A 22,959-nucleotide genomic window follows, 5' to 3' on the forward strand; every position below is an offset into this window, starting at 1 on the left:
GCCAGACAAGCACAGGACGTAACGTAATCAGCAGGAGAGGAAGACTGAGAGGGAAGGACAGGCCTGCCTCCTTTTGGCCTCCCAGAACTGTTGGCTTGGTTAACCTCATTTTGTGTAGTTTCACACTGGTGCATTTTCTTATGGCTCCCAGGCAGAGGCAGGAGACTGGACTAGAGGATTTTTGGTCTGATCCTGTGCAACTGTTCTTTTCCTTAATAGCAAATCTGTTCTTCCTCTTTGGCTTTTGCTGTATGTGTCCCTGTTATTGCTTCTTTGTTTTAATTTTTATTCTTTCCTTTCTCTACATTTCTTCTAAGTGACCAGTCCTTTGCTGTGTGGAACTTCTTCAGACTCCAGCTTAGACCCGTTTGCTCATCTGCAGTTACTCTTGGAGAAGGTTTAAAAATACACAGCAAAGCCTGTCTTAGGAGACCAGTCAAGGAGCTGACGAAAGTGGGTTGCCTAGCAGAGGTGGCCTAATAAAATTGGAGTGGAATTGTACTGTGCATCTTTGGGACAGCTTCTGGGTGGTCTGTTCAGACAAATTCGTGTCCTGCTGGTGTGGAGTCTCACGTGGGTTTCACTGTGTTGTCAAGTGAACTGAGATGTGTTTGTTTCCCAGCTTTGTAGGGTGCCATAGCTGCAGCAAGTGCTTCCCTAAGTAATCAGCGCCTTCGGCCTTGCACATTGTGATCTCACAAGCCATCGCGTCTGTGATGTCACAATGGAAGAGATTCTGGTGCTCTGACATGTGTGCTCGTGCCTTTGACAAATCAGCCAAGGAACCCAGCGGCAAGAATGAGCTCAAGAGATGGGAGAGACCTTCCTTAACCCAAGAGTGCCCTCCATCCTTTAGTCAGCCTTTTCCATGTTCACTTATCTCTTCCATAATGACCATACAGAGGGAAATCAGTGCCTGTATAGGGTGAATTTTTTTTTCTTCAGTTGACCTACCAAGATGCATGTTTCTTGCAGATGAGCAGTTGCCCAACTCTCCTCCTGTACTCCTCATTCTTTTCTGTTGTTCCCCTCACTTGTATTGCTTCTAATTTTAGACTGTAAGTTCTTGAGAACAGGGACCTCCTCATCTGTAGTGGGAAGAGGCTGGGTGTGATTGTGGAGTACTGTAAAAACAAAATGATGAATGCCAAGTTGTATCTGAGCTGAGTAATGATGGGGCAGCATATAGACGTGCCATTACAAATTTTCCAAAACACAGGCGTGGTTGTCTAGGAGTACTGGAGACAAACCCAGCCAGACGTGAAGGGAGTGCAGCCGTGAAGTGTACTGTTTTCATGTTCAAGTGATGATACTGTGAGGTTAACAAATTAAAGAAAGAAGCAAATCTACCTGTCTAAAATTGTGTTACTTTATTAAACAGTTCTGAAAGCTTTGTCTTTTGTTATTTGTTTTACTTTATGTTGGTTGGTTTTTTTTGCAAGTTTGAGTGGCAAGAGTGGATAAGCTGGTCTTGTTCATAGTCTCTTGTTTCCTGCCTCACAGGCTAGCCAGGTGCTGTCATTTTTGTACTGTAGTTCATCTAATGAAATATTGGGGTTTAGGTTAAGGTTGATTAAAAAACACCCTGAGTTATCTCTATTGTTCTTCAGTTATATTTTCACACAAGTGAAATATGGGCTCACATTTGACCTCTGAGTATGCATTTGAACAGCTACCAAAATTGAAGTCCTGCATTTTTTGTTATATTGTTATATTGTGTTCCAGGTGTCACTAAATGTGTGCAATTTTGTTCTACAGAAAGCATCTCTATTACCCTAACTTTTTTTCCTCCGCAATTCAATAAAATAGACAAACCTGACTTACATTTTTGATTGGTTTTCATTGCTCTAGCCTTGAGTTCAGTTGTCTGTTGAAGGCCAGGAGTCACAGCTGCCCCTACCCAGGTTTTGCACAAATAATAAACTGAAGCATTTTACTCCCAGAGCTTGCTGGCTTTTATTTTTTAATTTCAGTTTCTCTTGTAGTTTAAGTTAGTGCAGGGTTTTCTTGTTTGTTTGTTTTTTAATATGGTGGAGGGCTGTCTTGTCGTAATGAAGTAATTGAACATGTAAGTGGAGGCTCTCTTGAAATATAATTTCTTGGGTTACCCCACCAATGTGAAGTTAGGTGTTGTCTTCCTGCCCCTTCCCTACTCAGCTTATCAAACTGGTAAGTAAAAGGGAATATTTAGGGCTCAAAGGCAAATTGTAATTTTAATTAGATGTAGTTGTAAAAAGTTCATCTTTATGTTATGCGCCAGGAGTCATTAAGCTCAAGTTCTTAGTAGGCTAATTTTCCTGCCATTGATGAATTTGACTCCTCTGGAGCTTGTGTGGTGCACATCTCTCTCTGTGGATTCGGGGCTGCCCTGCAGGCAGGGGACAGCGTTTGCACTGCCCTACTGGCTCTTGTCACCAGCATTCTTCACGTGGCAGGAGTTCCCTGTCTTGTTCCTTGCCGCTTTGGTTGTCCCTAAGCAACCTTCCCAGTAGGACGCCTGGCACACAACAGCCGCCAGTGCAGATTCTCCGCTTCACACTCAGTGGGGCCCCTGGCAAAGCTGAAGGCTACAGCTGACACTTGCCTTTCTCTTGGCTTTCCTTCCTTACTGGTGATCAAACTGTCTTGCTTTAGTACCATGTGCTTGGACTGCTTAGGAAGCAAGAGCTGTGGTCAGCCTGAACTTGTCTTGGTACCTACAGCTGATGTCCAGAGAACATTTTTTTCTTAATTTATTTTTAAAGTATAGATGCTGATTTTAGCCAGTACTGTCATATGGGGCACACAGTGTTACATAGCCCAGAACACAAACTATCTTCCAGCTGAAACCCACCACATACAGCCATTTCCCATCTTACTGGGTGTAGCAAATGTAAAGTGCTGTCACATTTTCCTAGGTCTGTGTACAATCTGTCAAAATAATTCCTGAGGTCCAACCTCAGTTCATGGTCTCATTACATTTCATACGTATCTGTGTGAGGAATTTGAGCTGTGTGATATGAAATATTAACCTAGTAGGGTTGACTGCCAGATGTGACAGCTTGCACTGTCTGAGATTATAATCTGATCCTGTGTGTATAAGAAATATATATATGGTGTTTTATGTAGGTTTGGAAATGGAATCACTGAACATGTGGATTTATATGGCTAGAGCTGGGTTTTTAATTTTTGAAGCTGCATTGCTTGCATCGTTTTCTCTTGGAAAAAAGTACAGGATAATTACTAGTGCTTTGCATTGTCATAGCCATTATAAATGCTTTACATGACATCTAATAAAGTGTGTTTGCTCACCAGCTATCTTGTGCTCTGAGGCACTCTGACCTTGCCAAAGAAGATGATGTGAGGTCTTCCCAGGGCACCCAGAGCAGTGGCTGGGTAAACATACCGTTAAAACTTCATTTGGCTGAAGGTGCAGAGTTTGCAGTGGGGTTGCCCTTGCTTGTATGCTGCCTGTGTAGGGAAATCCACATGCAATACCCCACTCACACACCTTTGTTCAGAGCACTGCTCCCTCTGCTACACGGGAGAGTGGGGAGGGAGGCTGCTTTTAGCATGGGGAGCCCGATCCTGTTGCTAGATGTGGACCCACTGCAGAAGCTGTCAGTGTAAACAGGCACTGTTAATTTCCTCCGTGGATGTCACATGGTAGTTTTGTGACCCTGACCTGCCATGCCAAGATCTGGCGTGGTGCTGCTTGGGGATGTGCCTGAATCGTGCCAAGGTGGCTGGTTTACCTTTGCCATGGACTCAGTGGCTTGGAAACCTCTGCACCACTGTAGTACAACCCAGCCTGAAGATTCATGGGGTCTCTGTCAGATACCCTGGTCTTGCCAGTTAAGATACATTAGAGAAGAGATCTTGCTGTGGGTGTCTGGGTGGATAATACATGTTTTATTGCCTGTGTTTGATATAGGGGTTGAAGCCTATCTGCCTCCCCCACTCCAACTGTGTGTTTTATTTGATGCAGTAGGCTAAAGACCAGGTTTTCCTGCAACTAACTTACAAGCTGCTTTATTCTGAGAGATTATATTTGTTGTGATGGGCCTTTAGACTCATGGTAGTTAGAAGATTTAAAGCATGTATACCTTAAATATCTGTTATCTGGCACACGTTAGAAGAAAATATAAGTAACTTCTATTTGGCTGTAATGCATTTATGAATGACAGCCAAAGCTGTAGATGAAAAGACAATAGGTAGAACTGAGCCCCTTTAAAATAAATGCTATGTTGGGCTCTTCATTTTTGGTTTTGCAACTTGAGTTTTCAGTTTTCGAGGTACCTGCTGTCTGGCACAATGCTTTAATAAAGCAAACAGCTTCAAAACATGAAAGCCTTGAGGCAGGGGCAATGCATATATCCGTGGAATTGGCAGTGTGGGCACTGGCTAGGTCTTAAACATTTCAACTTCTTTGATTTTTGCCTTTCACTCAAAAGCTTGGAAAGGGAAGGTTACCAAACGCGTGTTTACTCGAAGCACACAACCTGCTTAGCTGCAATTATCTCCTAATCTGGTCCTTCCGAGTTTCTCTGGTCTCGCAGGTAAATACAGATTTAGCTGTTATTCAAGGCATATTATTTACCTCATTAAGTGTGTGTTTTGGCATGTGCATTATTTACCTGACGGACTAACGGATGGGAGAGAGCAAATGCTGTCTTTTGTGCAAACAGTGACTTTGTTTGTGAGCAGCAAGTCCCCATTTTGTTGTGGCCACTTTGCGTCCATGTCTCATGGTGGGTACTTCCATCCCTTCATGGTAGAGCAGAAAGCCAGCACAGGTGTGGGGGGGCCATGCTCGTAAAAGGGCAGGTGGGTGGCATGTCAAGTGATTCAGTTCTTCCATGAGCAGTGGGACCAGCTGTGGGGATAGATTTAAATATCTTATGTAGCTTGATGTGTGTGTGTATATATATGCATACACAATTAGAAGGGATACTCCTATCCTTGTTCAAGAGGACTGAGTTGGTGCAAATCTTGAATTCTCATCCCTGTAAATCTATTAACAGCCCTGAGGCTGACCCATCTTGGATAGTGACAATCCTGGCAACTTTTCCCTGCAAAGTTTTAGAAGAAAAGTAGCAGGAGGGGAAATCCAGGTCATCTCAACATGGATAATGCAATTTATTTAATAGTGTTTGTTAGATGAAAGTATCAGAAGGTGATGGCTGAGTGAGGTATTTCTTTGGGAGGAAGACTGTAGCCTATAGAGTCCTGCTTGCATTTTACGCTTCCTGCAGTACCTGAGTGTGATCAGTTGAACTGATAGCCTCCTCTGGGAGAAATACCTGAAATTAGAAGTGGAGTGTAACACTAAAATCACATCTCTGAGAAACCTGGTATACAAAGCAAACAATAACTCTCCTGGGGAAGAGCCTTCCAGCCACCAGCCACCTGGATTTGTAATGGAAATGCCATGTTTCGTGCAACTGGCAGATGTTTCAGGGTCAAGCTGTTTGGATTAAGTTGTAGTGTTGGTATATGTATTGCTGTGTTTAATTTTTACCATGTATCAGAAACTGCATTGTATATGAAAAGATAAAAGGCCTCAGAAATTTCAACAGGGCTTAGATTGGATATTCTGTGTTTTAGTTGGTTTGTGTTATGTTCTGTTATAATGAGGATCAGCAGTGGGGTGTGATCTGGTGCCTGGAGCCATGACTGTTGTGTATCTCATAGTTCTTAATTTAGAGTCATTTGCAGAGGTTAATTTTCAGTTGCCTGTGATTCTGGATACCTTAAGCTCAATCCAAATGTCATCTGTTGTGCTTAGAGCAGGTTGTTGTGTTATTTCAGGTTTGTGATGCTGGAACCTCCAGTGGGATGCACAAAGGGAATCCCTGTCAGAGGAGGACAGTGAACAGATACCAGTAGAGAGGAGATGTAGGTGTGCATGAGTAACATGAGTCTCTCTTCAGTTTCAGATGCCTCTGGATGTTCAATGATAGCACTCCTCCATACTGGAGCAGCAAAGTTTCCCCCAGACTTACTTTCAAGGTCAAGACGAGCTGTGTCCCTCCTCTTCCCAGCTGGTGTTCTCGAAGGGTTCCGCTCCATCGTAAGCAGGAAACTGGCGTCCCACGGCTTTGGAGCTTCCATGGCAGCAATGTCATCCTTCCCTCCACAGAGATATCATTACTTCTTAGTGCTGGATTTTGAGGCTACATGTGATAAACCGCAGATTCATCCTCAGGTAAATAGTTAATCATGTTAATTATTGCCTTGCAAGTTGCTGCTGCTCTTCTGAGAGGTAAAACGAAAAAACACAGTGCTGGCTCACTAATTTTTTCTGGTTTGTCCCACTTCCTTTCTGTTGCTGGTTCTCCAGGGCACTTGCCAGTCACCTGCTGTCTCAGGAGCAATGCCAGGACTGTTTGGTGAGAATGAATAAAAGAGTCTGATTTCCATCATGGAAGTGACAATTTCTTGTGTTATTGAAAACAACTTTAAGTCGTGTATACTTGTCATTTGTCTGAACTGGAAAGGATCTAAAAGTTTTTGGCTGGAAACTTGCATTAATAGCTGGCAGCTGTGTTTGATTCTACAAGGAAAAATTCTACTGTTGGTAGGGAACAGCTTTAGGAAAAGAATATTTTGAATTATGGGAATATGTGCAACATAATGGTATTTCTAAGTAGAGAAGAAAAACAGTTTTTTAGATAATTTCAGCAAGATCAGATATCTTGCCTGGGTTTTAACTCTGGAGTGTAATGAGACAGGAAGAGTTCAGCTTCAGAGAGATCTTCTAGTGCTCTGCCACTTGAGAGATACAGAGATCCAGATGAACTACAGAACTTATCTGCAAACAGTTCATCCACAGTACTGTAGAGCAGATTAGTAAAAATATTCTCAGTTGTTATCAGGATAGGCCTAGGTTTTTAACTGGAAAACAGTACTAAAAAGAAAAAAAAGCCCTGATATTAGGTTGTTAGTGAACAAACAGAATTTCTGGGTCTAAAGTGGACTCAACCTCCTCTGCCAAGTAATTGGTCTGCATGTGTTGGTCATACCTGCATTGGGTCACAACAAGTTCCTTTTGCTTTGTTTCAACTATATGAAAGGCTGAAGCAGTTTTCAGCATGATGTTTCATTACTGGAGTGACTCCATGCAGCGTGTGCGTTTCCTAGTGCCACTGTGTTTCTCTTGCACTTGTCCTAACAAAGGATTGCTCCAAGTTGGGATCAGACTTGACTCTGGTCTTCCCTAGTAGTGCCTTGGTGGGTGCTGCCTGTGTTTTGTGTTTCTTTAAAATTGGATAGCAAATTCCCTGCTCTTTTGCTGGCTCTTTGTGGGAGGCTGTTGTGGCTCTGCATCCAGTTCAACTAGCAGGCTCTTAAGCGCTCCCCAAGTGAGATATCAGGCTATTTCCTGCATGCTCTGCCTCGGGTGCACAGACCTGTCAAAGCTGTAAATTGGATCTACCTTGTCCCTTTGGATATGGGCTTGGTCTGTGCACATTTTGATGCAAAACCATGATGCATGTGGAGCTAGTTTACAGCTGGCAGTAAAAAGGAGCATGAGTGGAATATGATTACTACTGTTTTAAGGAGCTTTGTCCCCAAGTCCTTGCCAGGGAAAGTAATGGTCTGGGCCAATGCAGATCTGCTATATATTTTGTTGGTGAGATAGCACCTTTAAGGTGGAGATGTTCTTCAGTGTTGTTTTTCCAGTCTGCTGTGTTCAGTGCCTGTCTGCATCATATAATGTGTTGAAAGGGCTGTCAGTCCCTCACATCCTCACCAACAAATTAGTTTGACAAATAAAGAAATCACTTTTGCTACATGGGTCTCAATGTAGCTGGAAAGGCTGAAGGTGCCTGCCAAAATCTGGAAATGTTATAAAATGAGACTTCAGGTGATAGCCTTATGTACCTCTTATGTCTTTGCTGGCCAGCATGGCTTTTGTCCTCTTCACTGCTAGGCTGTATGTCATGGTGAGCAAACTGTGCCATGCCATGATGTTTTCTGCAAAGTTTTATTGACAGAATCTTTCACTGCAGGATTGATAGACAGGTTTTGGAGGTTTGGTCTGAGGTCAGAGCTGGGAGCTAGAAATGGTCATGTGCTGATTTTCACTGTGATACTGATAATTTTTTTGCTTTTATTTTAGTACCTGCAAAATAGAAATCTAGATACAATGAAATTCAAATGCAGTGGAATTTGATGAGAAGGCTGTGTATACAGAGCTAAGCTAAGCTGTGATCCACGTTACTTTAAGTGTGTAGGCATAGCTGTAAGTTTAGCCAGTTCAGCCTAAAAATCTTGCAAGAGTTCACTTGCCACCATACACCACATTTCACATTTCTCACTCACTGTTCTTCAAAATATTCTGGGTTCTTACAAGGAACTACTGAAAGAGCTATCTTTTTATGTACACTAAGACGTGTGACTGCTACATCTGCTCCCCCCTCCTGTTGTATTTACTCGTGCTCCTCTGTAACTGGCAGCCTTGCTGCCTTTATCCCTGGGGAAGTCCTTCATGCTCATTCGTGAGCCCTGAAGACCCCTTCATTTCCATTCCCTTTCACATTGCCCCATCTCTCTCTGAGGTCTCGTGTTATGGCCTCTGTAATGGGGATCAAGGAGGGTCAAGGACAGTGGTATTCCCCTGGGAAGCCATCTGCATTGTGGCTCTGGTGGCTGAGACTGCTGCCTGAGTGCCTTGTGCCCGCTGCCCTGTGCTTTACCACTCACTCCTGTGTCAGGCATCGAGGGTCCTTCATGTTTCCTGCCCTATGCCCACAAAGGAATGGGAGCATCCTTGCAGCCCTGACTTCTGACTGCTTTCAGAAGATATGCCCCTCCATCAGTGCTTGTTTATATACACATAGAAACCGCTCAGCTTTATTGGCTTTCTGGATGTATGCATGAATAATGCGACCATCCCAGAGAGAAAAGAAGGTGTGGGGGTTTTAACTGCACAGTCTGTGTCATGTAGTGTTTTATCCAGCCAAAGGTCATTAGGGGTTGGCAGCAAGAGATGTTTATGGCTGGCCTCTCGCATCTCTTTAAAGCTTACCTTGTGCCTTTGGAATGTGATCCGAAGCCCAGTGGGGTCAGTTGGGAGCTGTCATTCTGCGGAGGTCGGTGGACCCTGAACAGTGGTGGTGTATTTCATTTTTCTGAGTTTTTTTCTTTTACTGTCTGGTAAGAGTTTATAAGTACCTGCTTTTATACACTGTCAGCCCATAGAGCTGGATACATATGGAGCTTTAGCTTCATGAGAAGATGCATTAATAAGTGGGAGTCATGCTCTTTTGTCCCTTTGTCCTTGTAGACACCAATGTTTATGATGGTCAGTGCTTTCAGTGACTGTGTTAAGCAGCTCCACAGACTCAGATCTGTGGCTGCCGTTATTAATGCAGTAAGAAGGTGTGCCTCTTTCAGTCAGCAAGCCAGGTATCTTGCCTTTAACTTCAGCTGAGTGGATGAAAATAAATTATTTGTTTTAAATATAAAAAGTCTGACAGTAGAAATCAGATCTGTTCAAAGCTGAATTTGAAATTAGCCTTCTATATATGATGTTAATCTCTACTCTAATTTATTAAAGCCACTTAAATGAAATCAAATAAAATTCAAGCTCTGTATGTCTGCTGCCTGGAAGCATAGAAGAGCATCAGATCTCTGACCTGCTAGAAGGAGCTGGATCTAGGAGTAGCTGAGCTGCTAAATGAGCTTTTGGTAATGATAGAGTTGCGTTCTTTCATGTCAGTTTTTTCAGGTGTTCATTGTCTCAGATTCACTCAAATTGATAATCATTTGGGAAGTAGTAATTGGCCTCTTTCAAACTCTCTGTAAAGGGAAAATATGAAATGTTCAGATCTTCTCATTGCTGAAGAAGGTTGTGACCAGAAGCAGAAGAATAAATTGTTTACAGACAGTGTTTTCTGTGTCCTCCTAAACAATACTTTTTAAATGCAAAAATATCTTGATTTTTTTTTTGTTAGTGTATCCTAGATACTTCAACTGTGTTTAGCGTGCATTTAGATTGTTATTTTGGGAGAATTTTTAATTATGATTGCTGTCAGATAAAACTGAATATACTAATAAATATAAAACATCACTCACCATTTCAACATAAAACCATAAACACTGACACAGACTAAGCAGATGTTCAGTTACTAATTTATTTTTGGTGTTCAAACAAATCTGGATGATCATAGTACATACTGTGATTGGCAAAAGTGTATTAAAAAATAGGAGCCAGTCGTTTTGTAAGATAATATTTAGTACAAATGCAGAAGGTTATATCAGATTCAGTGTGCATTTCCTTGAGTGGTGCTGTGAAAGATCATTACATGTGTTTTCCCTTGAACATCAGTCTCACATCCAGCTCCCAGTCATGGGCAGGTACAACTGGAGTGGCTGTGATGATCTATACAGCTGCCTGTCCTGCTCTGTCTGCGATCTTGTTACTGCAGCAGGGATAACTGAGTCGTGTGTCTCTGCTCCTGAGCTGCTATGATTTATAGACTGACCTTGTAATGGGGATGGATGCTGATTTCCACCAAATTTAGGCCATATCAACAGATGTGCAGTCCCTGCCAAGCTCTCTGTGTAGGGTGACTAGATAGAGGATAGGGAAGCTGCCTTGGGAGCCATAGCTGAAGGTACTCTGTAGGAGGAATGTGTCCTTGAAATCACAAACTTGCTGCAGGAAGAGGCGATGGAGGGATCGCTCATCTGCTGGGGAGCAGGCTGCAAGGTACCCTCTGTGTGCTTTCCACAACATTTTCTGTGGAGGCTGAATCAAGGCAATCCCAGCTGAAGGCCAGGGTGGGAATGCAGGTGTCTCACACAGTAGCAGACATTGTCACAACCCTACCCAGAGGTGGATAAAGGACATGTGTGCACCTGTGCCTGCCTGTTCTATCTGGACATCCCCATGGAGCAGCTTTCTTCTTGCACTGTTTTTGTGTGGCTGTTAAGCTCAGTGCACTAGAAGTCACCTGCCAAAACCTTTATTGAGGATGATCATGAGTTGCTGAAAAATAAAGAAATTCAGGCTTGTTTCCCATGGCAACTTTAACTCAGCATAAGTATTACAGTGGAATATTAATCTGTAATTACCTATGTTCATGCATCTTAGGCTTGGGTGTAGTTTTAATAATCTACTTCTCCATTCAGCTTCTTACAATGCTGTTTCTAGAGAAATGCTGTTAAAAATACACATAACATAGTGACTTAAAAGTATTTTTTTCTTTTTACTACAGGTAAGTAAATATGTATATATTTATCACCTCTTTGCCAGTTATAGCTGTTATTATGCTATTGTTCTTACATCAGAATGCTTTAAATTTCTAGAGTGGCAGGAAACAGTTCATATAAGAGCCCTTTCAAATGCGTTTTCCTGTTTGCATTGAGTTTTTGAACAAACTTCTTTAGGCCTTGTAGCTTTAGAGGGTTGCACTGCACCTGGTGTCTCAGACCTGCACTTGGAGACCTCCCTCATTCTCCCAGTAAGTGGGGACAACCTTGCTGTGACCCATATCAATCTGACAGGGTGGGTTATGACTTCAGGCAACAGAATTAGCAGTATTTATTTTAAACCTGATGAGCTAGAGAACATGAACAGTTATTGAACCCAAGTCTCCTGGAGAGCACAGCCATGAGACCACCAGGCAAGACATCTGATGTACGAAAAAAAAAAATCAAAGCAATTTTTTATTTAAAGATAGAAACCCAGCATTATTATAGCAACAATTCTAAAATACCAAGGCACTCAGGCGGCCAATGGCTGCAGTCCTAACCTGACCTAACCTGCTCAGCTTTTGGCTGGTTATTGACAGGCTGATGAGATGACTACTTTAAAGCAATCAGTCATGTTGCCCTTTCCCTCACAGTGTGCGGAGACCCCACATCAGTTATGCATCCCGGCGTGCAATTTCCCACCTGTGCTGTTTGAACACTGTATCCTTAGCTGTGCAAACATTACACATCGTTTGGGTGACAAGTTGCAAAGTTAAGTAGACTTGTTGTTACAGCAGAAAGTAGTTGAGCAGCAGTCACCCTGAAAGGAAAAGATCCAAGTTAGCTCAGGAATGTGCAAGTCTGTTGGATTGTTTGCCTCTCCATAAAGCCACTGATGAGGGCTACGTGTGCTTCTTGAAATACTCCCATCATGTGCATTTCTGAAGTGAAGGGGGTGGGTGTCCCAGGTTTGTATATTTGCTGTGCTTGTCCTGCCATGTGCATGGCCAGTGTGGTTGTCGATGATTGGTGTGTGCCTGCTGCTCTTTCACAGCCTCTGAGGCACGGGAAGTATTTTCTATCACTCCCAGCATAATGTTTTAAAACTAGGCAATATTCTTTCATGACATAGTGCCCAGCTAGTGCTACTTGGGGATTATGCTTTTTAGGCTGCCGTGGTTCCTGGGAAATTGTCTTTGCTGTGTTAAAGTGGTCTTGTCTTAGCTTTGAACAAAATTTTCCTGACAAAAGAAGCAATGCAACTCAGCTCTTTTAGTGAGAAGGACACAGGACATGCTTAAATCTTGTGGGCTTTTTCCCCTTTATGCCAAGCTTGCTGTGCAACCATCCCTGTGTTGTCTTTGTTGGTCTGTGCACTTGTTAGCTGGCAAAATAACTCTTCATAACATTATTTAGTTCCTTTCTGTCAGGCAGAAATGTGCTGTCATCAGCAGCTAGTTGTAATGTCTGTAAAACCCTGGGTATTCATTTACATGCACTAATGTGCCCTTTCTACCCATCCCAGATGTTTTAGTGTCGTTGGGAACATTGATCATTTGTCCTACTCAGTATCAGGTGAAGAGGTTGGGACTTGAAATGATGTGATAATTCTGCAACAGGGACTGCATGGGCTGTTTGTCTGCCATAGAGAGGAGTGGATGTGAAAAAGGATATAGTGTAGTTGCCATCTTGCAGTGGAAAGGTAATACTTGGAAATGTGTGTGTGCTGTTTTTAACTTGGTCTGAGTGTTAAACTTCCCCCAAACTGTCAAGCTTAAATTGTTGTTGGCTGTGTCAATAGAGATGTTCGGGGTGGTTAAATATATGTCAATAGTGCTTGAAGAAACACATTGAAGTGTTGGTGTCTGATGGTCTATATTTCTCATCCCATGTGTGAAAAGAGGGAGATTCTGCCTTATTCTTGATGTCTGGGTCCTGCTGGAAGGATCAAAATAGCTTAGTGAGTTTTGGCAGGGAAAGATGATGCTGGTGGTGAGAGGTAGGAACCAGCCTGGGAGAAAATGATTACTGAAAGTTTTGTTAAGAATGGCAGGACCAGGGTTGTGAGCCTGCTGTCAAGATTTCAGGTGCAATGGCAGGCATGAAAAACTCCCAAGGACCACAGTGGTAAGTTTAGGAGAAAAACGTCGTTTGTGAGACATGGATCTTCCTTTTGTTGGCCCTTTAAGAAGGGACTTGAGCTGATGAAGTACTTCACTTTGTATTCCATACTCTTTAGAAGAAAAAAAAGATACTATTTCAAGAGAGTAAATAAGAGAATCAGTGAGTGTGAGCAGGGGTCTGCAAAACGCAGCTGTGAGTGCAGGCTGGATGGCATTGGGGTTGTGTTTAATGCAGTGATAAGAGGTGTATATAAGATGAGGTCTTTGTTGCAAAAATGAGAAAGGCAATGTTCTGGCCTGTGTCTGCTGCGGGTATGAAGAGCAGTCAGGAATTTAAACAACAGCAAGGGAAATTCAGATTAGACATTAGGAAAAACTTTCCAATGATAAGACTAATGAAACAGGAGGATAGAGTGAGTGCCTGGGGAGTATGTGAGTCTCTCTTATTGGAGTCGGTAAAAACAGCCTAGACAAAGTCAGAAATTATTTAGGGGGTGATGGTGCTGCCCTCAGGCAGGTGCATGGACTAGATGTCTCTTTTAAAGCTGAAGCTCCTGGAGGCATGTGATTAGATGGGGATTTCAGCTTCTATTAAAGAAAGAGAAATGGTCCCTCACCCTCGGAGTTGTAAGGCAGCACTGGGAAACTAGAGCCACATTTGATGTCAGTGCAGAACCCAAAATGCAACTCAAAATTTATCTTTGAGGAAATCCAGCCTTTGACATTGGGCTTCAGTGCCTGAATGCTGGGAGTAGGCAGTGTGATTCACCTGAGAGCAGAGGGAAGAAGAAACATTGGATAATCAATGGTCGGGCAGCAGAATTTTTCTTCACGTCATCTTATCCCAGTGTGTCATGATCTTCCCATATTCCTTCCAGTTCTCTTGTGTTTTGTTTTTGATGTCTATTTTTCTTCCTGCTTTTCTAGGACATAGTAGTACTTCTAAATGTATCAATTTGTTAGATGTGTGCTTATGTGTATTTTAAGCTAGGTAGTGATGGAAAAAAGAAATTTGGAGGCCAGCTGCTTCCCCAAAGACCTTTTGAGAGATTTAATCAGTACACAGAGTAACTTAGCCAGGACTGAGGCGCTGAGAGGCTCCACAGTGTGTGTGCAGGCAGACATCCTTTGGAAAGCCAGCATAGCCCTGATTCAGCAGAAGTCCTGCTGTTCCGCACTGGAGAGGTGTTGCCTTTATGGTACTTGTTTTGGTTAGTTTAATAAAAATTTAGAAGTGGGGAAAAGACCTATGAGGTCATCTTGGTTACTGCCCCTGAGGGCCAGTGCAAGGCTGCTCACTTGGAAATGGCTTTAGTTAAAATAATAATTAAGGCAGAGGATGGAAACTGGGGAGGCAGATCTGTTAGGCTAGTGCTGTCCTTACCATGTCCCTTTTCGATTTTAATTGCCTTGGAAAAAAAAAGAAAATCACAAGGCTTTAAAAGCTCTGATTCTCTCTGCTCTTCAACGCCCCCACACCCTCTCCCCGATCTTGTAGGCATCAACTCTCATCTGTCAAAGTGTAAATCAGCAATTAAAACACAAACAGCGAAATGCCAAAGATGACCCGAAGCACAAAGCAACTGACAAACAAGTCCGGACAAATCGGCGGATAATTTATAAGCATTGCCCTAAAATCTAATTATTTGGCAATTCGAATTTGCAGCCGGCCAGGGCTGTGCAATAAATTTAACCCGCCATAAATTATTTAGGAGCAGCCCGTGGTGTAAATCAAAAACACGAGTGTTTGTTTAAGAAATAAGCTCCTTGTGCATAAAATGACTTTTTTTTTCTTTAAAGAGGAGGGGGGGAAAACCATCCCTGAACAAAATGAGCTGGTGCTAAGCTCTGTCCCTCCACAGACACTCACTCCCTTGCCTCTTCTGCCCTTACCTTTTTTGAAGGTGTAAACGGTTCTTTTGGTAAGAAGTTTTATGCTTTTCCTTATCCGACAGAATCCGTTTCTCTCAACAGCTTCTGCTTGTTTTTATTGCATTTTGAACAGTCAGCTCTGATTTTTATGGGCATCTTTTATTCTTGTGTTTATTAAACTTCTTCATATGGGGGTTAGAGTGAGGGATAAATTATTCTCTGGTAGCTTTTGAACTGAATAGGCCATACGGTCTTCCTCAAATATATAACTGTATCCTGAAGGGTGCCCTGTCCACTTTGTACATAGGCATCTGGATTAAAAGGTTTTGAGAGCTGGGAAGCTCTTGCTGGGCACTTTGTTCTTTCTCTATAATGATAAGCAAAAAGAATAAGCAATAAGATTCCTCTGTGGAAATTAGGGTAATTTCAGGTGCTTTCTTCTCTGACTGGAAATTGTTTAGCAAGTATAGTCTTGTGCTTGTTCAGTTCTTTTGTTAGCAAGAAGATCAAGACATCTGAATTGGTGCATCCGTGCTCTGGTGTTAAAGGGAAGGGAGTTTCATATAGGACAACTGGGTAAGGAAGGGCTGGGTTTATAGCAGTGCTTTCACATGCCATTAAGAATTTTTCAAATCCCTCTTAGAAGAAAGTCCCTAGCCATTCCACAGTTCCCTTGCTGCTGCTCAACCCACTGGCTAGGGACAGCTAGGTTACACAGGAGACTTCTACCTGGAACTTTTTTTTTAAAACCCTTGGTTTTTCTGAAGGACAAAAGTTCTGAGGAAGCTGTCACATAGATTTGCTTGGAGTACCTTGAAATAGTAAATGTAGGAGTGTTATAAAGAGAGTGGACCTGGTAATGGATCTGTGTAAGCCTCTGGCTCTGTAGGTTCCTATTGTTACTGTGTTTGGGGGCACAGCTGAGGGGAGGGACAGGGTGCTGATGTTTTTTTCTTTAAGCGTGTTAATATTGATTTTAGAAGCTCTGTGTTCCAACAATATAAATGCAAATGCCTGTAATTGGGAGCCTTGTGCAGAATTTCTCAACAGAAAACATGTTCAACTTCTCTGACAATGAAAGGAAAATAAAAAGCCGCTTATTTATTGGTGGTGGTTTGAATCCTGGGTTTCCTTTCAAGTTACTTTGCAGTGCTAAATAAAATACCTAATTGCAGTGCTCGCAAAATTCAAGTGAGTACATTTGTTCTTCTGGTAGCTTGTGGCTATTTGCAGCCTCTGGACACCCTCAGCATTATTTTAGCACATCCATAACTCCTGGTTGTGCTATAAGGAAAAGCTGGCGGTGGGGGCAGAGGGAAGGCTTAGAAGCCCCAAATGCTGCTGGCACAAATCACTGCCAAAGCTGGAACATTTACTCAGTGTTGGAGTGGATATATGTGAGGATCTCAAGGTAACACTTAGGGATGATCAGGCTCTGATAGAAGAAAGAAGTGTCAGTGAATATCTGCCCTTAACTCCCTCATGCTGCTTTCCTTCACCTTTCCTGCCTGGGAAGAAGCAGTGAAGGTCCTTGAATGGTGGAGATGGAGCTGAGCATGTTGAGCTCACTGGGCTCTGTGAAACATGAGAGAGCACCCGGCTGCCTTCCTGCATCACAGTCTCTTGGGGGGTTGTGTGTATGAGCATCTAAGTGCTCACCGTTTCATAATAATTACTAATGAAATTCTAGATCTGTAATAACATTTCAGATATCTAAAACAAACCATATGCTTGTTAAAAAAAAAAAGAGACAAAAAAGTGGAAACAGATCTACTTTAAGCCATAAATTCTTGGTAATAGAGGCCTCTTTTCTCCCCCCTTTCTGTTTATGTTTGATAGATATTTTTGTTTCTGCAGGAATGTCAACTCTTAATTTCATGATGTATCATGGGCTTAAGAAAATTGAATTTAATAAAGGCAAAAGATGAATGGCACCTTTAAAGGTCCCAACACTTGTCTTTATTAGCAGGACAAACTGCAGGGTCTCCAAACACTGCTTCTCTCCAAATGAAAGTTTAAATGAAAAGTACAGCAGTGTCACAGGTTAAATTTCATTGCAGGACTGGCTAACGTCGTTAGTGAGGAGTGGGGCTGATTTCATGGGGCTGGTATCTGTTGCCTTAGATACCAGTGGAGCAAACACTGCCGGAGACTGGAAAAATCTCTGCTATAGGAAGCACGTAGATAAACAGCCTTTTGGGAAAGGTTCCTTACCACTTGTTTCAAAAACTGACCCAGTAAGCCCAAGAGAGAGGCTGCACTTTCTCCTAAGATGCTATAGCTTCCTCTGGGGTTCCACCCCTGCTCCTGGCCATGCACTTCCCACAGACCTACAGTAATTCTGGATATTGTTAAATTTTCCAGATTTTTTAAGTATGGTTTTTTATTTCCTCCGTCTGTCTTAATCCGACCCTCCTGGAAGTGCTTTGTGCCTTTGGTTCTGGAAGGCGAGGACGCCTTTGTGTATCAGATCAGCAGCAGGCTGTCTTTCAGTCTTGCTTTGCATCCAGCCACTTGATGGCCCCTGAGGATGTTTGTGGTCCCTTAGGGTACATCCCAGCATTGCAACACAGCCCTGCTATGAAATCCAGCTGGTGTGTGTCCCTCTCTGGAAAGGGAAATGTTTGTCTTGCCTTGCTGTGGGCTTGCCTGCTTCCATGATCACCCTCTGGGTGGGATGCAGGCCTAAGGGGCAGTGAGATGCCCCAGACCCATTTGAAAGATGGAATGGTGTTATTCTGAGGTTAAGCCTGGCTCTATTATGGCAGCCTGTCTGTTGACTTCAAACTTTGCAGTCTGTTTTCCTTCTGAACAGAAGTTTGCTGCTTTCAGAGCCTGTCTGTGGTGGCCCTTTTGAGGGGAGGATCAGCTGTATCCAGCATTTCTTACTCTTTTGGGTTTCCATGGGTCCTCTTGGGTGGCTGAAGCTGGTGGGTTTGGCTGCACCACAACAGGCTAACTAGCTAATACTCAAGTGTTTGACATGTGCCTTCTTCCCTTGGAGCCCCTGGGTCAAGTTTGCTCTCTTTCCTGGGAAAACTTGGTGACTCCCAGTGGGGTGGTATGGCAGTAGGGAAGGATTTGTCCATCCATCCGCACTGCCTCATCCATCACAGCATGCACAGGGAGTGGCACAGCGGACCATGAGGAAATGCTTAAGCCATGCGTCCTGTGCAGCTTCATTGCTCAATGTCTGCACCTGGGCACTTCCACACTGTTAACACTTTATTTGATTTTTACATTTTTAATCTAACTTTCTATCTCAGCAGCACGTGCTCTCCATGTGCCCTGGTCTGGGCTGTGCCCCTGCTGCACTAGGGAGCTGCTCTGCTCTGTCTCTGGGCTCTGCCCACCATGGAAATTGGGTGTTTCTCCTGGCTATTTAAATTATCTGTTGTTTCCATTTACCCACTCAGCTTCTTGCCCTCCTGCTGCCTGGTGGGGTGGTGATGTCATCAGCTCATACGTGTAACCTCACGATAATTTCCGCCTGCAGGTCATGAGGGTTGCAACCACACTCCAAAAAAGTGTGTTAGTTCCTCTGCAGCGGCTGCATTTTTCACATGCTAATTTTACTCACAGGAGTTGGATTTTTTTCCCCATTTTTTATTATTTCTTATTTGTCTCTTCCAGATGTTTTCAGGCAGTTTTTTTTTGTTGTTAAACTAATTCCATTCATGTTTTAAAAATTTATGAAAGCACTAATAAAAATGTCAAAGTGGTAAAAATGTTAGCTTTTGCTCTGCTTTGATTAAATTTTGCCAACTGTTTTTGAATATTAAAAAGCAATATTTTTTTTATTCTCTCTCCCTCTCTCTGTTTTTCTCTAGAAGTGATTTGAGAGGCTTGTTGCATGGATATCACTCAGCAGGCTCATTTGCACTCCAGAACCTTGGTGCCATGGATCTCTATTAAATAACATAGACAAATTATTCTTTAAAGACACCAAACAAATTGTCACTTCTCCTCTTACATTAAACTAGAAGGAAGAAAGGGAGTGGAGAAGGAGGGGGGTGAACACAAAGGATTTTATCGCTTTTATTCAGTGGGTGGCTTTTTTAATTTCATGTATATTTTTTAATAATTGAGAAATCCATCGCAACTGGATTTGTTTAAACTTTTTATTAACAGGTTCATGTAAATTTTTGATTGCTGATTATTCAAATAATTGAACATTCTTCTGATGAAGGAACGTTTTTATTTCCCTATCAGCATAAATTGGCTACAAAGAGGAAAATGAAGCAGGGCTTGCTACTGTGCTGTATCCCATAGGGGTTGATTTGGGGGGAGGTTTCAGCTCCTCTTCCCAGTCTGTTGGAGGAGGGCAGTCGTCCTCAGCCTCTCCAGAGAAGAAGGTGCTTTATGCAGTAGTCCCTGTTGTCTGTGTGATGGTGTCCTCTAAAGGGATGGTGGGCTGGAAAGGTTGAGACTGCTCTTGGGGAGGGCACAGCCCCTGCGATGTCCTTGCTAAACAGCTGTGAGCCCATTGTGAGCACAGCTTCATATTCCTTGGGTAGCACATGGGACTGGTGTGAGACCATCTTCCTTAAGTTCACCTTAGGCAGCTGCAGTGCTGAGCACAGAGACCTCCTTGCAGCCTGTCCCTGCTGTGATGAGCATCAGCACCATCCACTGTTCTGGTGGTGTTGGATGTGCTCGGTGCTGTGGCACCACCTTCCCACTTCTGCAGATCTTTGTGTTAATTTTTGTTTGGGACTATCAAGCCACCTTTCTAGATGGGGTCATTTCCATCTTAATTTCTTGTTTATTTTAAATGAACAGCTGCTTTTCTTTTTGCCCTATTCAGGAAATCATCGAATTCCCTATCCTGAAGCTGAATGGCAGGACGATGGAGATCGAATCCACCTTTCACATGTATGTTCAGCCTGTGGTGCATCCCCAGCTTACGCCCTTCTGTACAGAGGTAAAGTGCAAAGGTTCCCTGGTGCTCCAAGAGTCTCTCTGGCAAGCAGGTTTCCATTGCACCAGGGACTCAGGTCACCTCTTCACGGTGCAGCTGCAAGGCAGCATGTCATGCCAGCCTTGAGTTTATGACAAAGAGAATAATTTTTTGTTATTGCAGTAATGTGTAAAGACATCAGTTTGGATTCATAAAGAACTCTAGCTGTGATCTGCTAACTAAGATAATTGTATTTACAGCTAAAAACTGTCTCAATTGGGTGACCACCAAATAAACACATGCTAGCTGATGTTCAAAAGCCTGTAACCTCTTTATGAGCTCTTGAAATTTTGCTGTTCTCCTCTGTGGTGGGGAAGGTTGAAGAGAGCATGGACTGAGGAAAGATAGTGCTGTGCAAATGTGTGATTCAGAGGCACTAAATGACTCTCCTGTGGGCCTGCATGTTAGGATCTGCAGAGTCCTTCAGAATGGTAGGATAATTCATGTTTGCATTTTTAAGACTTTCTTTTTGGTGTTGTAATTGTGGGCCACTTGAAATGATTTCTCTTTACTTGCTTACTCTCATTGCTGAGGACAGCTGCTCTTGAGCTGTGGCCACCTTTCCCCATGCCAGATATGGAATGAAGGTGGTAAATGTGATCCCTGATGGTTCAGAGGAGTTGAGGAGCAGGGGTTTGGTTTTGTTGTTGATTTGGGGTGGCTTTTTTGTTTTGTTTTTTTATTCAACCGAAAAAGTTAACTGTTTTTCCAAGTGTGTTTTCCCTCCTTGCCATAATCGTCAAAAGAAACTTTAAGTTCCTTTTGCTTTGAGTTTTTCTTCCTGTCAGTCCATTGGTTCAATTTTGGCCAGCACAATCACTAAAATACTGACTGTGGGAATCAGTGTATTCAAGTTCTTCATTCTGTCCCTGTCTTGTCATCAACACCATGGTGTGTTTTGCCCTACCTCTGTGGCTACAGGCTTAAGCCGGTGGAGGGCTTGTCCCACCTGTACTAGCCTGATGAAAAATGACCCCTCTGTGTTAGGTGGAGTCCCCTCCAGAACCAACCAGCCCCTTCCATATTTTCACATTGTAAAAACACTTATTTTTATTCTGCTGTAACTCAAAACCGTCTGAAAGTATTTTATTTAAACTTAAAAAAAAAAAAAGACTAAGCCCAGAAAACATTATTCCCCAGAGAAGAGCTTTCAGAAACCTATAAATGTGTAAGAACAGAGGGTTATAATGGAAATGGTTTTGCAACCTTAATACTAGAAGGCTGGGCAACTACTTTGGCTGTCCTTATCCCCGTGAGACTTGCTAGACGTATGCTTGTACAAATGTGATAAATCTCACAGCTTGCACCTGATCTTTGCTAAAGACAATGTCATCTTCTAGAGCTGAGCCCAAAATGTCGGCCTTGCAAGTCACCTAAATTCTGGAAAGAAGTTCTCTTATTAACTCCCACCCAAAACTCCTTTTTCTGGAAATCTCTCTATTGCATCCTTTCCCCTGTTTCTAAAGACTGCAGCTCTGTTCTTGCACAAGAGTCTGCATGACTTGCTTGGTGTGTGCTTGTGGTTCAGCTTCATGACCTGAACAGAGCCTCCAGCCTGCTGCAATCTACGGACATTCAGAGCTTCTCCAGATGATGACCTCATGACCAACAGTCAGCCCATCTAATGCTCCTGTACTGCAGTGATGGTTTCTTGGTTTTCTCTTGCTCTTGGGGGTCTGGACCGGGCATTTGTGTCTCCTATGTGGAGCCTCGAAGCAAGTGAAGCTGAGTGTGTCTGTGTGTCTGTGATGGCTTTTGCAGGATGGGCACAGGTGTCCCAGGTCAGCATTCTGCTGCAGACTCTGCCATGAACCTCATTCTGGCATCATGTCCAGAGCTGGGTGAAAATGAGCAGTACTGAGGCCAGCAGGCAAAATGACTGCAGAACCCCCACCTGTGTTTATCAATGGTACAAAAAGGCTGCACTACCAGGTTTGGCAAGTCCTCTGTTATTAACAGCGTGGATTAGGAAGCTGGTTTTAATCCTAGGCTTTATGCCACTGGCTCCTGGTCACCCCCACATGCTACCCCTTGCTACTTAGTGCCCAGCATGGCCCCTGTCCTTCCTGACTTGGCAGTCTCCTGGCCTGTTGCAGATCCCCAAGAGTGGGATCGTGGCTGGAGGTGTGCTTGTTCCTGGGGCCTGTGTATGGGCTGAATTTGAAACCCTACCCTGACAGCCACTGGTGAACCTTACTAAACAGTGTGGGGCTGCTAGGTAGGTGCAGAGATCATCCCTGTGCCACTGGCGTAGGTTTGCTTGAGACCCCAGGGACACAGCCAGGATGTGCTCTTGCAGAGCTGCTGCCTGAACTGCTCCAGCACTTGTTATCGACTTTCTGCTGGTTTATGTTTTCTGAAAAATACTAATTTTGCTAAATGCCAGTAAAGGGCTTTGTCTAGGCACCTCTACTTACGAAGGTTGAGATTTATTGGCCTCTTTGTCTACAAAGAAAGACCAGGCCTGATTATCAGATGGTACACCAGAGACAAGTGCTTAGGTAATCAGCAAACAGTCTCAGAGTAGAAATACAATGATTTTCCAGATAAACTCTAGCAAAAGCACTGGTGTTGACATTGCATGGGGAGCCTGTCTGCTGTGCTGCTGATTTCCCCTCTCTCCTCTGCCTTTGCTAAGCAGTAGAGCTGCTTGGTGTAGACTCTGTGTGGAAGGATTACTGGGATTGCTTGACATTACACCTTGGGTTTGGATTACCTCTTCCGCCGCTCTTCCTTCTTGAAGACAACAGCACAGCATGGGAAGAGTACTTGGAAGGGTGGAGAGCCTGTTGTCTCCCTCAAGACATTGCTTTGCTTACC

At 43.2% G+C, this 22,959-nt stretch overlaps 1 protein-coding gene across 2 annotated transcripts in view; it reads left to right on the plus strand.

The window, feature by feature from the left end:
- Nucleotides 1–22,959, plus strand: part of ERI3 (ERI1 exoribonuclease family member 3) — a 129,268-nt gene that overhangs the window by 3,591 nt on the left and 102,718 nt on the right. For both annotated transcript variants that reach the window (XM_030953481.1, XM_030953480.1), the window contains exons 2-3: nt 5,913–6,187; nt 19,987–20,103. In XM_030953481.1, the coding sequence (XP_030809341.1) occupies nt 5,936–6,187; nt 19,987–20,103 (369 nt within the window). In that variant the 5' untranslated portion in view covers nt 5,913–5,935. The remainder of the gene's footprint in view (nt 1–5,912; nt 6,188–19,986; nt 20,104–22,959) is intronic.

This window comes from Camarhynchus parvulus, chromosome 8 (assembly GCF_901933205.1).
Source record: "Camarhynchus parvulus chromosome 8, STF_HiC, whole genome shotgun sequence".
Classification (NCBI taxonomy): domain Eukaryota; kingdom Metazoa; phylum Chordata; class Aves; order Passeriformes; family Thraupidae; genus Camarhynchus; species Camarhynchus parvulus.